This window comes from Zingiber officinale, chromosome 6A (genome assembly GCF_018446385.1).
Source record: "Zingiber officinale cultivar Zhangliang chromosome 6A, Zo_v1.1, whole genome shotgun sequence".
NCBI lineage: Eukaryota > Viridiplantae > Streptophyta > Magnoliopsida > Zingiberales > Zingiberaceae > Zingiber > Zingiber officinale.
The window spans coordinates 77,977,102-77,993,592 of NC_055997.1; the positions used below are offsets into that span (position 1 = coordinate 77,977,102).

The window sequence follows — 16,491 nt, forward strand, 5'->3', positions numbered from 1 at the left end:
TATTCTGAGAAATGGCTAGAGGTCATGAGATCCGAAATGGAATCCATGTACACCAACCAAGTATGGACTTTGGTTGATCCACCTGAAGGGATAAACCCCATTGGGTGTAAGTGGGTCTTTAAGAGAAAGACTGGCATGGATAGACTGATATATAAGGGTCGTCTGGTAGCTAAAGGTTTCAAACAAATTCATGGTATTGACTATGATGAAACCTTTTCTCCAGTAGCGATGTTTAAGTCCATTCGGATCATGCTTGCTATTGCAACATACCACGATTATGAGATATGGCAGATGGATGTCAAAATCGCGTTTTCTGAATGGAAACCTACTCGAGGATGTGTACATGACACAACTTGAGGGTTTTGTAGATCCACAGCATACTGGCAGAGTATACAAGCTGCATAAGTCCATTTATAGACTAAAGCAAGCTTCTCGGAGCTGGAATCTTCGATTCGATGATGTGATCAAACAGTTTGGTTTCATCAAGAATGAAGATGAACCTTGTGTCTACAAGAAGGTTGTAGGGAACACAGTTGTCTTCCTTGTGTTGTATGTAGATGACATACTACTCATTGGAAATGACATCCCTTTGCTACAGTCTGTCAAGACTTGGCTGGGGAATTGTTTCTCAATGAAGGACTTAGGTGAAGCATCCTGTATTCTAGGCATACAGATTGTAAAATACCGAATCAAATAATAATTAAATAATAAGGTTTAATAGGCTAATAGCCTTAACAGAAATTTTAGGAAATTTTAGAAATTTTCTAGGATTTAATTGGAGCTCATATGACGTACTTAGAGGGGATGTACTAATGGATCTGAGAAAAAACTTGTTTAGAATACCGGGAAATAGGAGTTGATTGAGAAACTAAAAGGGCTTAATCAAATATATAAATTCCCTTTTTCTCTTCTTGGCCCGTGCCCTGGCTTCCCACACGGCGCCGCACCTCCTTCATCCCCGAGCTCCCTCCCTCTCGTGAACCTGCTCCCCAAAACCCGCCGACTACAAGCTCTGTCGAGTCCTCCTCGTTCCCGTGCCCTCAGCCCGACGCCGCCGGCCTCCCCTCCTTCTCACGTGGCCACCACAGCTGCGGCCTCGCTCCCTCACGCTCCCTCACGCGGGTGCTAGTCGTCGAGCACAATAGCCACCAGTGATCTCCTCCTCACGCGAGCTCCCTAGCCACCGAGCAACTGTAGACGCCGGCTCCTCTCTTCCTTGCACTCGACGCCGCCGACCCTCCTCCCTTTCCCTCTTGCTGCATTGTGCCCTAGCAGTAATTTCGGTGGTAAGTGGTTAGATATGGTTATGAATTTGAGCGTTCACGTTTGATCTTATTTTTGTTTAGTTTTTCGGATTGAGTTCTGGCCATCTTGATGGATTCAACTAGTTCTGTTTTCTGTTAGCAATGGAATTTTGGAAATTTATTCGATTCAAGGGTAGGGAGCTAAACGTGATAAAAAAAACTTGGTTGGTTGTTTTGCAAGGATTCAGTGTTGATGAAATTGTTGGTTTCCATGAATTGATTGTGAAGCAGTGGACGGAATTTGGTGGTGGTGTATGGTTTCAGATTTTTGTTTGGGCAGATTCAAGGTGTGGGATGGATTTTGTTGTGCATATGCTCCTTGCGATAGCTGTAGAAATTTTGGAACATACTTGGGATTGTAGATCGAATGCGATGGCATTCTTTTTCATGCCGATTTAGGATTTTTCTTTGGAACAGAATATAATGGCTGAGACTTGATTGAAATGTTGCTTGGCTTCCCCTCTTGTTGTCGTACCTTCTATCAGCTTTGGGAAGTTTCGATTCAATTTCGATGTTGTTTCCTTTGTGTTGGCTGGATTTTTCTGGTATAGATTTGAGAGGTTGTAAGTTGATTTCTATGTGGTTTGCTCCTTCATGATGACTCTGGACCTTTAGTGCAGATTGGTGGGATGGGATTTGATTTTCGATGCCAAGCTTGTTTCCTTTTATTAGTGGAAGTTCTGGATAGGTTTGAGGGGTTTGGATGGGCTAGTCATTGAGCTTTGTTAACTTGTGTTGGCTTTATATTTCTATGACAGATATGGTGGATTGTGGAATGCTGAGATTTAAATCCAATTTAATGGTGGAATGTTTAGATTTATCTAATCCAATGTGGTTGTGAAGTTAATTAAGATTTCTTGATTGGAAAGGTTAAGGTTTCATAGAGGAGATACTTAAAGTTAATCATTAATTAAAATTGCCTAGTGATCGTGTTGGGTTAGGGTTTCCTTAATTGGTTTGAGATTTTATTTAGCTATTTGCTATACATGTAATTAGTTAAATATATTATGTGATCGTAGGACGGTGATTCAAGGCGAGCGTCTCGACATGGGATTGATTTGACATGATCTACGTATTAAGGCTGGTACTTCTTGCTTTGTTTTCTTTTAGTACTTTGACCTTAGTGCATGAATTATTTTGGATAAGGACTGTTTACCTTGACTCTACTCTTACTTTCCTGCGCTTGATACTTCCACGCAATCTTTGAGAAATTCGTTCCATATCTATACAGTCTCTTGTTGTTGTCCATGATCAGTAGCAGATACTAGATACCATGTTTATATGCTTTGACTGTTGCTTATTTATGTACGATATTGAGCATGCTGGCTTCATGTAACATACTTGTTTCTGCTTATATATATATGACGACTGTTGCATTATTCGCATCCTGTCATGGCATGCATGTCAACGACCAATTCTCCCTTGCGGTCGAGAGAGTCGTTAAAAAGGGGTTGCATCCTCGGCCACTCAAGAGAGTGGTAGCTGGAGTTGATACCGCTTGTCATGTCGTGCCGCACTCGGCCACTCATGGAGAGTGGTAGCTGGAGTTACGAGCAGCAGGGATCCCGTTGCAGATGTAGCTAGTTAGCTACTATGCAACTGTCCCCTCGGCCACTCGTGAGAGTGGTAGCCGGAGTGGTGTACAGTCTGTCACTGACCCGACCTCTCGACCATACAGGGGTCATGGTGCAGAGAGGTGGGCGGGAGTGACCATCCGTGCATACGTTGTTGTTATTATATTTGCTTTGGTTGCTGCTGTCTATATACGTCGTTATTGCTTACTTACTGTTGTTGTTCACATATGCTGATATGCTTATGTTGAGATATATTCTCATTGTAGATGTTTAGTCATTGGAAATTTGTATATACCTTACTTAATACCTCTGTAGTTCTGAGCAGTACTGTAACAGGTTAGTACCAGTTCTGACCTACTATACCTAGCCTAGGATATGGTTTCAGGTATGAGCATTTATTTTGGTTTTATTGTAGTAACTTCTATTTCCCCTTATGAGACTGTATTTCTTTTGGAATTTCTATTTGTACATTATGTTCATGCACTATCTTTCCTTTACCCGCTGAGTTCCAATACTCACCATCTCGCAATTTGGTTTTCTTTCACCAGGTAACAGGTAGATGAGTCATGGATGCTTGGAGAGTCCCAGTTGCCAGTCCCATGTCACACCCGAGGATAGTTTTCGTTTTGGTTTTGTTATCGTTTGGGGTGGTATATTGATTTTGTGTATTTTGTTTTTTTTTTCAATAAGTCGATGTGAATTTTGGGTTAAGTCTGTGATGGTAGGTATTTTGTTAGTGTCGTTGTTGGTTTTACGTTTGTATCGTTTTATGTCTTCCGCTACGGTGTGTTTATTTTGTTCCAGCCAAGTGGGCTATTATTAACTGCGTGGTTGTGTTTATATCCAACCGTGTGGGCCGTTGTATTATGTTATATGTTTTATTCATTTTTGTCCAGCCGGGTAGGTTGAGTATATTAAATTGCGTGTTATGTTATTTATATTTTGTATATATATTCCAGCCGAATGTGGCTGAGGTATATTTTGTATGTAGTAATGCTTCAGATTGTCACCCGTACAGGGGAGATGTTGTCGAAATTTCTTCGGACAGGGACTCCTCTGGGGCGTGACACAGATCTATAGAGATAGATATAAGAGATTGCTTGGCCTAAGTCAGAGTACATATATTGACAAGGTATTCCTAAGATTTGCCATGCAGAACTCCAAGAAGGGATTTCTGCCGATGTCACATGGTGTGAGTCTTTCGAAGACTCAAAGTCCCTCTTCTAGAGAGAAGAGAGACCGCATGTATCAGATCCCTTATGCTTCAGCCATAGGATCTATCATGTACGCCATGCTATGTACTCATCCTGATGTCTCGTATGCTTTGAGCATGACGAGCAGATACTAATCAGATCCAGGTGAAAGTCACTGGATAGCAGTCAAGAATATTCTTAAGTACTTAAGAAGGATTAAAGAATATTCTTGATATATGGAGGCGATGACGAGCTAGCTGTAAAGGGTTACAGTGATGCCAGCCTCCAAACTAACCAGGATGATTATAGATCACAATCAGGGTTCATGTTTTGTTTGAATGGTGGTGTTGTGAGCTGGAAGAGTTCACAGAGGCTAACGTCGCTGATCCCTTGACCAAGGCTTTGGCACAGAGAAACCATGATTGTTACACTAGGTCATTGGGCCTTAGAGCCTACACTGATTGACACTAGTGCTAGTGGGAGATTGTTAGTTAGAGCCCTAGAGCCAATCATATGATGATTGTTGTATGGACTCATTGTATCATATTCCTATATATATAAAGGCTTTTGTTTTGGTTATTATACTTACTTATATTGGTGCCAAATAACTAAGTATAATAGCGTCCTTGAGTAGAAGGTTCTTACCTATATCAATCGATTGGTTGAATCGATAGTGAGATGATATAGGGAACGCTACTCTTAATCATTCCTAGTCAAGTATTAACATTCAGGGACAATGTTAATGCAATGAGACTAGCATGTACACTACAAGAAAAATCCTCATAGACATCGGTGGAACGACAATGGTTTTAAGCAAATTCCGATGTCTTTGAGTATTTTACACCGATTTTTCCAAAAACCGGTGTCTATGAGTGCAGATTTTCGCTCATAGACATCGATTTTTTAGGGGATGTCTATGAGCGCCTTTTTTCGTTAATAGACATCGATTTTAACAGCGGTTTTTAAAACGCGGTGTTAATGAACCAAAATAAAATATTTTAATTTTTCCACCAATACTTAGTCAAAATTTGCAACATTTCATTCTTCCCTCCAAACCTAAACCTATATCGCGCCATCCACCGTATACCGTCACAACTCCACCACCACTTTCCTCCTCGCCGCTGGTCGTCCAGCCATCTCTCTCAGCCTCATCTCCCTCTTCCCCTTCCTAGATCGAGGCCCCTTCCTCTCCGATCAGGATCAACACACGACTTTCTACCTTTTCTAGTTTTCCCGCAAATCCGGCCAAACCCTCACACGAATAACCCCGAGTCCTCAGCTGCCGGAGCATTCAGAGACGTAGGGAATGGAGATTGTTCGATCACAGAGGGAATCGACTCATGCTGCCGCCTCGACAACGTCGGCTAAACTCTCTTTCTACCGCTCTGTGCCTGCACTCGAGGTCCGGCTGGAAGATTTTGAACTCTACGGCATAGATCGCCTCCGAGGTACCTTGCAAAACCTCATCTTTTCCCATTTCTAGGGTTTGTGGTTTGTTGTATACTCCCTCGAGGTCCGGCTGGAAGATTTTGAACTCTACGCCATAGATCGCCTCCGAGGTACCTTGCAAAACCTCATCTTTTCCCATTTCTAGGGTTTTTAGTTCGTTGTATACTCCCTCGAGGGCCGGATGGAAGATTTTGAACTCTACGCCATAGATTGCCTCCGAGGTACCTTGCAAAACCTCATCTTTTCCCATTTCTAGGGTTTGTAGTTCGTTGTATACCTCCCCTTCCTTGATCAACTTCCCTATCCTGCGTCTGTTTGGCTTTGTTGGTAACTTATATTCGATTGTTTTCATGAAGTCCTACAGGGTATTTTAGATGGTTTGTCCCGAGGAAAAATGCCCGAAGAGATGGAGAAATTGGTATTGCGTGTGATTTTGTTTGGATCACTCATTTTACTTTTAAATATATGTTTTATTTTGGGAAAATTAGGTAACTGAACTATGGAGGGCACATATGAGGCATTAAGATCCATCAGAGGTCATGAACAAAGACATCATTTCACACTTCGTTCTCCGTCTTGCATATTGTAGAATGTAGGTTTTGATTTTTATGATCATGTTTTATTTTGATATCACACTATCTTTCCTTAGTGTTATCTCCTTCACCTCCTAGGGATGAATTAAGGAAATGGTTTCTTTCCATGGAGACTTCTCTTTTCCGCTATCGATTCCGACTAGAAAGCCCCGAGTCATAGGTATATTATGGATACCTTGTATGAGGTTTGGAGCTCTTATCTAATTTCATTTACCAAAATTATGTTCTATTGCTCGTAGAGGTCACTCATGTCCAAATTTCAGCTACCCTATAAGGCTATTAGTCATGCAGAATTCGAGGTATGACTGCAAATTTATGCACCATATTTTTGGTCATATTACAATACTACAAATTTTTAGACATCTCTTTCTATCGAGATGCATTTTTCTCATGTTCTTTGGCCATGGTTTTATCTAGGATGCCTTTTAGTACTTATAGGAAAATATTTTTTATTGCATTGCAGACTGTAAAGGAAAAATTGAACCAAGTTGCGTGCTCTATTGGTCAACCGTTGAATGGTATGTCATTACCTACCAGATTTACATTTGTGATGCTACTAGTAACTAGTAATGGGCAAGATTGAACTTCAATAAGTCATCTTAAAACTCTTGTGATGCAATATGTATTTGTCAATTTATCTTCTTATTAAATTCCAGGGAACTGATTATAAATTGTTTTGTTTTGTTTAAAAGTAACATAAATACCAGTTGCTCAATCATTTATAGCTTTTACTGTTATGTCTAGTAATCTGACAAATTTTTATTGTTTTTTGCAGCTGATACACTCTTTTTTAAGGTACTATTTATCTACTTGTTTTTAGTCTAAACTCTCTTTTTACTACAACAATGTTTCCTTAGTTTTTACAAACCTGTGTCTACATGCAGGCACCCTTTGAAGAAGTGCCAGAATTATTTGTTGGCCGCAAGGTTTTCCTACAAAAAGGTTTTGCTTATGTTGCAATGCATCAGGTCCATGTTAAATTTATCTTTATACTTTCAAACTCCACAAGATGTGATTATAACTTTATACTTAGTCGGAACTTTTTTTTAGGTTGTGTCCCTTGTTGCCACTCAATTCCGAAGCAATCTCTCAAAGTGTCTTGTCTTAACCAATAGGTAATTGTTCATGTAATTGATATTCAACATTGCATTCCTTAGAATTGTCATTGTGGTCGAGGACAAATAGAGAGTATTTTGAATACATCACTGATGATAAGTTGGGAGATCCTTCAATTCACTACCAATGCTTCACAAAATGGATGTCATCAATGGATATTGACAAAACTGATGACAATGAACCACCCTATATTCATGGAGATTGTGATGGGATTTGGGTTGACAATGAGAATTTTTAGTTTGGTAACTTTATTTATGATTTATATATATGACTATTTACTTTATTTTGGTAACTTCATGAAGCTAATGATGGTGGACTTCTTGCCACTATCATGGCTGCTGGTTTCAAAGGTATTGGTATCATAATCCACTAAATATGCACTATTGTTATTTTCTTGTGAGAAGGTCAATAATTTATCTATCAGGCGAGCTTAACCGGTTTCAACCTGGAGTGAGAATGGAGATATTTCGACTTGATGCTTGGTATTTCAAGGAAGATCTATTGATAAACCCTACTAATTACATAGTGAAAGGGCTTAATCGTAGGTGCTGTCTACCATAAATTATTCTTCGTTGTATGCAGGTTAATTAGAATCTCAACCTTGATACTTTTTTATTTCTGTGATATCTGTGTTCCTTGACATACACCATGGTGTTACAAATCTTTATTGGTCCTTTTTTGTTCACCAATAGGTGTCAGTTTCTCTTGCTAAAACGGGCAATTTAAAAGATCATCGTGATGCACTTGTAGAATTAGTTGCTTCTTCGGAATATGGAATCCTTCATTTGTTTAGTCATCACCAGTTACAGGTATTACCCTCCGCATTCTACGTGAATGAACAAATCATCATAGTTTGAGTTCTACACCGTGAAAATTGATTTGAACTGTTCTTGAGTATCACTGCCAGCTCCCCAACAAAACATGCGACAAAAGAAATTAACTGGGCATATATTTTTCAGAAATTTTTATTAATTGAAAGGGAATGCTCATTACACGCAATGGAGTACGAAGAAGAGTTGTCTGTCATTAATTCTCAACAAGAATGATGGTAATTTTTGGTAAGCTTTGACTCCCTAGCTATAATGTCTTTCATTATCTATGTTTCAAAATTATGCATGTATTTGCTAGATTTTTACTGGTTTAATTTTTTTTGATTGATTGACATTTCTTTGAATTGTTTCTGATGTGTTCAAACTATACGTTGTCCAAGTTATCTAGTTTAACTTTATTGTTATTACTTAAATTCAAAATTCTTAGCTGTTTGTGCATAATTAAACAAGTGTTATTCCAATTCCACCCTCTTTTACTCATGTTTCACAAAAACATAAAATCTTTAGTCATATCATTATAGTTGGCAGGACTTTCTGATGAGAGGTTGGAAATCTCTTTTTTCCATTTTCAAAAAGAAGTACCAAGAATACGTTCATTGGCACTTCTCAAGTACTGATTAATTAAAAAGGACCCCAGTTAAGAGAGTTGGATCGTGGAGCTGATATCATTATTGCTACACTAGGATGTTTGAATGATATTCTGAATATGAAAAGATTGAACCTCCATCAAGTATTGATTAATTAAATTGCAACTATGAGAAAACTTTGTTGCAATAATTTCTGGTTTGGAATATATTAAGTTCCCAGGAATGATAAATCTATCACTATATGATGTGGTTGAGATAAATGATGAATGTGTCTCTTTTTAAGCATTCAAATTAGTCATCTTGTTACCTAGTGCTCTTACTACTTTTTCAACTATGTTTTTTTGTCTTGGTTTACTAATATATTATTTATGTGTTTTTACAGTTTACAAATCTCAAGTACTCCAGAGTTGAAATTGATGAAGTGCGGTTCAAATGGATTGAATGCATGCTAGATTACATTTGAGTAGGAAAGGTATTTGATTTTTGAAAACTTTGGATGATGCATGCATTTGCATGGAATGTAAATTGCGTATATTGTTCCATGTCAATTTCTTTCTGATGGGGATATTCTAGGACTTCTGCAGCATGTATAATTCTTCTGTTTTTGTTCTTTGCTGTAGTTAAGTAGACCAAATGATACTTTTGTTTGACGGATTAGAACAGTGGATGTTTTAACTCAGAAAAATAAGCATTTGAAGGTGAAAAGTGGTGAGATTAGGGATGATCCTGTCCGAACCAGAAGTCAACAGACGCTGGGCACGTGACGCTCCAAGGCTCGCTGATGTAGGTCTCCAACTAGTGTCGAGATGCTCCGGCTATCCTGCACAGAAGTCGAGCCGGGAAGGGGATTCCCAGCGACGACCCTCCGACGCTCAAGTCAGGTAAATCACGATGAACAAGGTGGCTCCAGAAGTCTCAGAGTACATACCAGCATCCCTTGTCGATGAAACCTGAGGTTCTTTATATAGAGCTGTGAAAGGTTTGGGCACGCGTACCAAGGTGCATAAGTGTCCCCTGTCCTATCCTAGGTATGCGGCTGTCAGAAAGCTTACCTGTCCTTTCCTAGGTACGCGGCTGTCAGAAAGTTTACCTGACCCATATCGCTACAGTCAAAGCATGCCCTCGATGGGACAGCAGAATCCCCGTGAAACCTACAGGTTGTCAGAGAAAGAAATCCTCTGGCCCTTTCCTTTGCTCCAAACTTGTAGTCCGAGCGGAAAGATACCTAAACATCCGACCGGACATCCGCAGTGGTTTACTTGTGCTTTGTGGAGACTAACAAACAGGGGTGCTTTATGACTGTGATCGGTCAAAAGGTCAGCTCGGTCCATGACCTTTTTAACTGAGCGTCGGAACCCCGATTTGACAGGGTGCCTACCAACTATAAGTGCAAACCGGCCGGACCCTTCCGGGTACTCGATTCCATCGGCCGGCCGGCAGTCCAGTCGGACCGGCCATCTATGGCCGTCCGTCCGGTCGGACCACACTCTCCTCTGGGTGGGCGGCTGTTCCGGTGACTTCCACTTGGCGTTGACTTTGCCAGAGAAGGGGGGGGGCCCGCTCTTACTACCGGATCAAGGGAAATGAAAGGCGCAAGAATAATGGAGCAGTATAGCAAGTTGAACAGATTCTGATTCTCATAATTTAATATAGCCTCAGCTTGAGTTTTGACTCACGATGTTCTACCTTGATGTGTACAATATCTATTAGCTTTTAATGTAAAAAAGAATATTTGTATATTTTATGGATACTGTTGTAAGAAGAATATTTATGTAATTTGTGAATATTTGTATATTTTATGATACTGTTGGAAGAAGAATATTTGTGTAATTTGTGAATATTTGTGTTTTCTTGGATACTGTCGATTTTTCATTGTTTCGGAAATCAAATTTGTGTCGTTAAACAATACTGCTATTACATCGGTTTTCCACCGTTGTAAAACCGGTATCATTAACTAATATTACATCGGTCGTATACCGTTGCCAAAACTGGTGTTATTAACATATAATATTACATCGATTTTACACTATTGATGAAACGATGTCATTAAGTGATACTACACCGGTTAATAATTGATTCGAAAACCGGTGTCGTTAAGTGATACTACACCGGTTTTAATCCGATGTCTAAAATGACAGACCTTTTACATCACCTTCATAGACATCGGTCGAAAATGTAATAGACAGCGGTGGAAAACCGATGTCTATGAGGGTTTTTCTTGTAGTGGTAGGTCAACTCGATGACTTGATCTCACAAGTCATGGATATAGAGATATCAAGTTGACACATGGGTATGCATTGGAAAATGTATACTGAATGACCCGCCATGAGAAAGTATCATGGATCGTTATATGAGTGTCATATACTTTCTCATGTGTCTATTAGTATGACTACTAGTCCTTGGACCCGATGTCACCATGGTTCCCTACATAAGGAGTTGCATACTTTGGCTTCGTTAAACGTCACCCGTAACTGGGTGGACTATAAAGGCGATTACTGGGTACGTAACAAATTATGCGGAGGGATGTGAGTGATGTAGATGTGATCTATCCCTCCTATATGACGGGAGTGACATCATTATTCTTGATAGAGTGAGACCACTAAGTGTATGGTCATGCCCAAATGAGTCAATATGAGATATTGAGCTCATTTGATTAGAGTGAGTCTACTTGGAATTCAAGATTTAGATTGATTAGAGGATGACACGGTCTATGCCTCACATTGATCAATCTAGATGTCAAGGATAGAAGGAGATTGTCATATATTGTGAAGAGTCACAATTAGTAGTCACAAGGTGATGTTGGATCTCAACATTCTTGTAACTTGGGTAGTAATGATGTGTTGCTAGATACCGCTCATTACTTATGTTTCTAAATAAGTTTAGAAGCATTGACAACGTTACAAGAACCTATAGGGTCACACACAAAGGGCAATTAGATGGAGATTCGGTTCATATGATGAACCAAGAGGATTAGGTTCATGTGATGAACCAAATTGGATTAAGAGTAATCTAAATTAGATTAATTGAGTAAGACTCTATTGAGTTAGACTTGAGTTAGACTCAAGTGAAGCTAGACTTGAGTTAAACTCAAGTGAGGCTTAATGATGATATTCATTGAATTTTGAATTCAATGATAAATGGAATTCAATTTGAATTCTAGATTCAAATTTTGAATGAGTTTCAAAATGGTCATTTAATGAAGAATGAATATTCATTAAGGCTCATTAATGAGGCTCATTAATGGTGTTAATGAGCATTAAGTATTTTCATTAGATGAAAATACTTAAGCCATTTTTTACTCTTATTTTCATGATCGATCATTATTATTCCTCCTTGCTTCTTCTTCTCTCCCTCTCCTCCTCCTTGGCCGAACACCTTTAGAGTGCTAGCACACTTTATGTGTTTTCTCCATCTGTATTGTTCGTGTGGATACGTATAGAGGTGTGCCCACTTGAACACACTCGAGATCCGACAACTTTTGGACGAGCGGGATTCGCGAAGGGCTTCGCTACAAGGGTAATCTCTTAACCATGTAGATCTAATGTAGATCTAGGATAGAAAAACATGTACATGAAATTTTTTGTTCTTTTAATCTTCACACGGATCCGGTGGCATGGGATTTCGAAGTTTCCGCAACACAAAAAGCGGTTTTTGTGGCTCGAAAAACCCTACAATTGTGACCGGTCGGATGCGGGAGACTTGGGTAGGGGTGTAATCGAGTCAAGCCGAGTCAAACTCTTGAATGTTTGAGCTTGGCTCGTTTATAATCGAGCCGAGCTCAAGCTTAAGCTTTATTTAATGAATATATTCATGGCTCACGAGCTTATTCGAGCTTTTATCGAGCCTAAACGAGATTAATAAATATAAATCATAAATTTAAATATTCATTAAAAACTAAATTATATATTTAGAGAAAATTATAATATTATTATTAAAATTTATAATTTTATTCTAATAAATAAATTTAATATATTTGTCTATATTTTTCATAAGTAGAGTATAAAATCTATAAATTTAATATCAAAACTATTATTGTTTTTATTTAAAAGTTACTTAATGAGCTTAACGAACGTGTTCACGTGCTAACGAGCCGAATATTACGAAGCTTGAGCTTGGTTTGTTTATCTTAACGAGCCTCATCAAACGAGCTCAAACGAGCTTTTATCGAATCGAGCTTCAAATAGCTCGCGAGCGGCTTGGTTCATTTACACCCCTAGACTTGGGCCTCTGACAAAGATTGGGGCTGCAGAAAGGCGACCAGTGGTGCACAAATTGTCCCCAACAGCAGCCCGAACAACGACGATATCTGGTCGGATAAAAATGAGGTGTCGAGCATTGTGGCTCCTTGCTTTGAAGGAGTAGACATGGAAGTCTTGCCCTGCTCGGAAGATAGTCGTGAGTCGCCTTGTGTTGGAGTCTGTAGGGCAGAAGCTGCAAATCGGGAGGACCCTTCCGCGTAGTGCCTCTTGTGGTGTTATAGGGGTTCGCCTGAAGTGGCTGACTCAGAAGCCACTGCGATTGGCAGCATCGAGGGTCATTCGGGAGGGAGGTTGGCTATAACGGCCGCTGCATCACTCGCCGATGTCTGACTTCTCCCACCCTCACTAGCCGAGCGGATCATCATGGGAGTCGATTGGCTGTAGGTCTCGACTCTCCAATTCGGCCACTGCCGCAGCATTGATCTCGACGTCCGTGAGTTTGCTCTTATCGGCCAGACGCGCTCTCAACATGATGCGAGCAGCAAAAAAGAAAGTAAAATCAGTTAAATTCAAGGATGAAGGGAAGAAAGAGCATACCTAGGCTGGACGGAAGTAATGTATGGATCGAGCTCAAGCTGAACACGTAAAGGACGCCCTCCAACAATAACCAGTGAATGTGGTATTTCTGATCGGCTAAACTGTAAGCTGCTTGGAGAAAGTTCAATCGACTTTTGTACTTCCTGAGCCATGGAGGATTCGTCACTTCCATCTACCAGTTGGTCGGGAAGTCTGACCGCTCGGGAAAATAGAGAAAAAAAATAGAGGTCCCTCCAATGCTTATTGAAGAACGACATATTATCAAAAAAGACCAAGCCCACTCGAGCTTGGAACAAGAAGGTCCTTGACTCGGATAATTTAGGGTAATAAAAATAATGGAAGAGCTGAGGAGTCAAAGGAATGCTATGCAGGCGGGACAAGACAATGACCCCGCACAACAGTTTAAAGGAGTTCGACACTAACTGGTTAAGGGAAATATGAAAATATTTACAAATAGCGGAAAAGAATAGATGAACAGGGAACCTCAGATCAACGATAAATTGGTCCTTAAAAAGTACAAAAACCCCGCGGGTGGTTCGTGTGGTCGGTCGTACGTAGAAGGAATAGCAACTTGGTAGTCGGATGAAAATTGGTAGGCGGATTTCAGACTTTCGATATCATCCCCGTTGAACCTGGACTCGGTGGAAGTATACCAGTGTCCAAGGACAGGAACGGGGGGGGGGGGGGCGAAGAACTGGCCATCGAGAACAAAAAGTGCAAGAAGGAGCAACGAGCAGATTCAAATAAGAAAAAAAGTGAAGAAGCTTACAGAAAAGATCGCCGGGGAAGAAGAAAGGGTGGAGCGTCACAAAAACTCGAAGACGAAGGCACACAGAGTAAAGAAGATAGTGACACAAGCGAGGTTTATAAACCTCGCGGCCGATCACCTTGAGCCGTCCGATCTAGGGTTCGAAAATCTAGGAGAAGATTCGATCGTAGAATTTGAAAAGGTGCCTGTCACATTACTAGCGGATATCCACCTGTCACGTCAAACGTGCAGCGGCAGAAAGTGGGACACATGGTGTGCGGCTAGCGGAAGACATTAATAAGGCTCATAGAGGCAGAAAGTGGGACCATGGCCAACTCATGGAGGCAAAATACAACCTGAAAACAAAGAAAATAAAAGTTTAAAAACACTAATTAATGAAAAAGAGAACTAAAACTAAATCTAACTAAAAGAACCCTTGGGTTGCCTCCCAAGAATCGCTTGTTTAAGGTCATTAGCTCGACCCCGTCTCCGTTTTCACGGATTATACCCAAGGTGGCACCGATTTTCCTCCTTGGGTTGATGATGTTTCCTCTTCCTTCATTCTTGCCCTCGGAGAGCAGAGGAATTTTTCATTTTTAATTAGAGGCCTTCTCCCAATGCTTGGCGAATCATATTCTTCATCCGGCATCCTCCCATGAGGATGGAAGCTCCATTCCTCCACTTTATAAGCATCCGCCCCGCTACAAATACTTACTAACAAAGAAGAAACATAATTAGGAGAATTAGATAAATCATACTTCAACCTTTCTTTACCGATTACCAAAGAAAGTTTATGATTTTTCACATCAATTATGGCTCCAGCTGTTGCAAGGAAGGGTCTTCCCAGTGCAATTGGAAGTTTTGGGTCTTCCTCCATGTCTAGTACCATAAAATCTGTGGGTATGATGCTGCCACCCACTTCTACTGGCACATCTTCAACAATACTCATAGGGTACCTACAAGAATGATCAGCTAATTGCAGTGCCATGGTAGTGAGTTTAAAGTTTTTAGGACATAGCTTATTGCAGATCGAATATGATATGAGACTAACACTTGTCCCCAAATCATATAAAGCTTTTTCAATAAATTCAGATCATATAGTTCAAGGAATATAAAAACTTCCAAGATCCTGGAGTTTTGGGGAAGTGTTCTTCTCAAATAAAGCGCTGCATTCTTCTGTTAGAGCTATTGTCTCGATGTCTCCTTTTCTTTTTTTATTTGACATAATGTCCTTCAGAAACTTAGCAAACTTCAGCATTTGTTGAATGACATCAATCAAAGGGACTTCAACACAAATATCTTTTACCTTGTCAAGAAATCTACCAAATTCTTCATCCTTCTTCATCATAACTAATCTTTGCGGACAAGGGATTGCTTGGCTTTGAGGGTAGAGTGGAAAAGTCTCTTCAGCCTTCTTGATATTCTCCTCATCATCTTGAATCTGAACTGGTTCAAGTGTTTGCGGATAGAGCTCTTCTTAAACTTTCATCCCTTTTGGAGCAGTCACTTGGGGATCTCCCAAGGTTCGTCCGCTTCGAAGCTTAATTCTATTGCAGTGTTCCATTGGATTGACATCAGGTTTTCCTGGAAAATGTCCTAGTGCTCTTGAAGATGATGAAGCTATCTGAGCAATCTGGCTATCTTGCATTTTCTGGTACTTCTCAGAACTATCCATTCTCTGATTTAGCATCTTGATTTCTTGCTTCAATTCATGTTGACCAGAAATGACTTCCTTAAGCATTTTCTCCAATTTGGATAATTGATAGCCTTGAGTAGGTTGTTGTTGTTGATAGCTTTGTTGTCCAGACTGGTAGCTTGGTCTAGCCCCCGTGGATGATCCTTGTTCTTGGTTGTTACGATAAGAAAAGTTTGGATGTCCCTTCAAACCAGAGTTGTATGTGTTGGAGTATGGATTGTTCTGCCTTTGATTATAACTCATGATGGCTCACGATGGCATCACACTGCTCAAATTGATTGACTTGTGCAACGATGACTCCCAAGGGGCATGAGTCTTGAGCATGTTTGAACTTTGACATGTTTCACAAACACATACTATGACATTGACCGTGCTTGAATTAGTTCCCATATTTTTCAGCTTTTTGGTAAGAGCATCCATCTTTGCAGACATTAAAATGATTGCATCTAAATTAAGTTTTCCTTGTGCTTTAGTTGGGTTTGTAGACGAATAACCTCCACATCTTTCTGATGCCCATTGATGATGGTTCTATGCTATACTTTCAATTATATCTTTGGCTTCATCAAGACTTTTATTTATCAGTGCCCCTCCAGCTGCAGAATCTA

General features: G+C 40.1%; 2 protein-coding genes across 2 annotated transcripts; both read right to left on the minus strand.

The window, feature by feature from the left end:
* Positions 1–14,471: 14,471 nt before the first annotated feature.
* Positions 14,472–15,178, minus strand: LOC121994953. The gene is made up of 2 exons (XM_042548825.1): positions 14,699–15,178; positions 14,472–14,546 (listed from the first exon to the last, which is right to left on the minus strand). Exons 1-2 carry the CDS (start codon positions 15,176–15,178, stop codon positions 14,472–14,474), a joined length of 555 nt encoding a protein of 184 aa, XP_042404759.1.
* A 114-nt stretch (positions 15,179–15,292) lies between these two features.
* Positions 15,293–16,129, minus strand: LOC121994954. Its single transcript, XM_042548826.1, has 2 exons — positions 15,698–16,129; positions 15,293–15,631 (listed from the first exon to the last, which is right to left on the minus strand). Exons 1-2 carry the CDS (start codon positions 16,127–16,129, stop codon positions 15,293–15,295), a joined length of 771 nt encoding a protein of 256 aa, XP_042404760.1.
* Between the last annotated feature and the right edge of the window lie 362 nt (positions 16,130–16,491).

Bases quoted from the DNA above. Each gene is read 5' to 3' on its own strand.
- LOC121994953 (XM_042548825.1), bottom strand. From the start codon at position 15,178: ATGGCACTGCAATTAGCTGATCATTCTTGTAGGTACCCTATGAGTATT. The intron at 14,547-14,698 runs GTATAATCCGTG...CTTTGTTTTCAG, and splicing joins GAAAATCGGTGCCACCTTGG to GTTGTATTTTGCCTCCATGA.
- LOC121994954 (XM_042548826.1), bottom strand. From the start codon at position 16,129: ATGAGTTATAATCAAAGGCAGAACAATCCATACTCCAACACATACAAC. The intron at 15,632-15,697 runs GTGACTGCTCCA...GAACCAGTTCAG, and splicing joins GAACCTTGGGAGATCCCCAA to ATTCAAGATGATGAGGAGAA.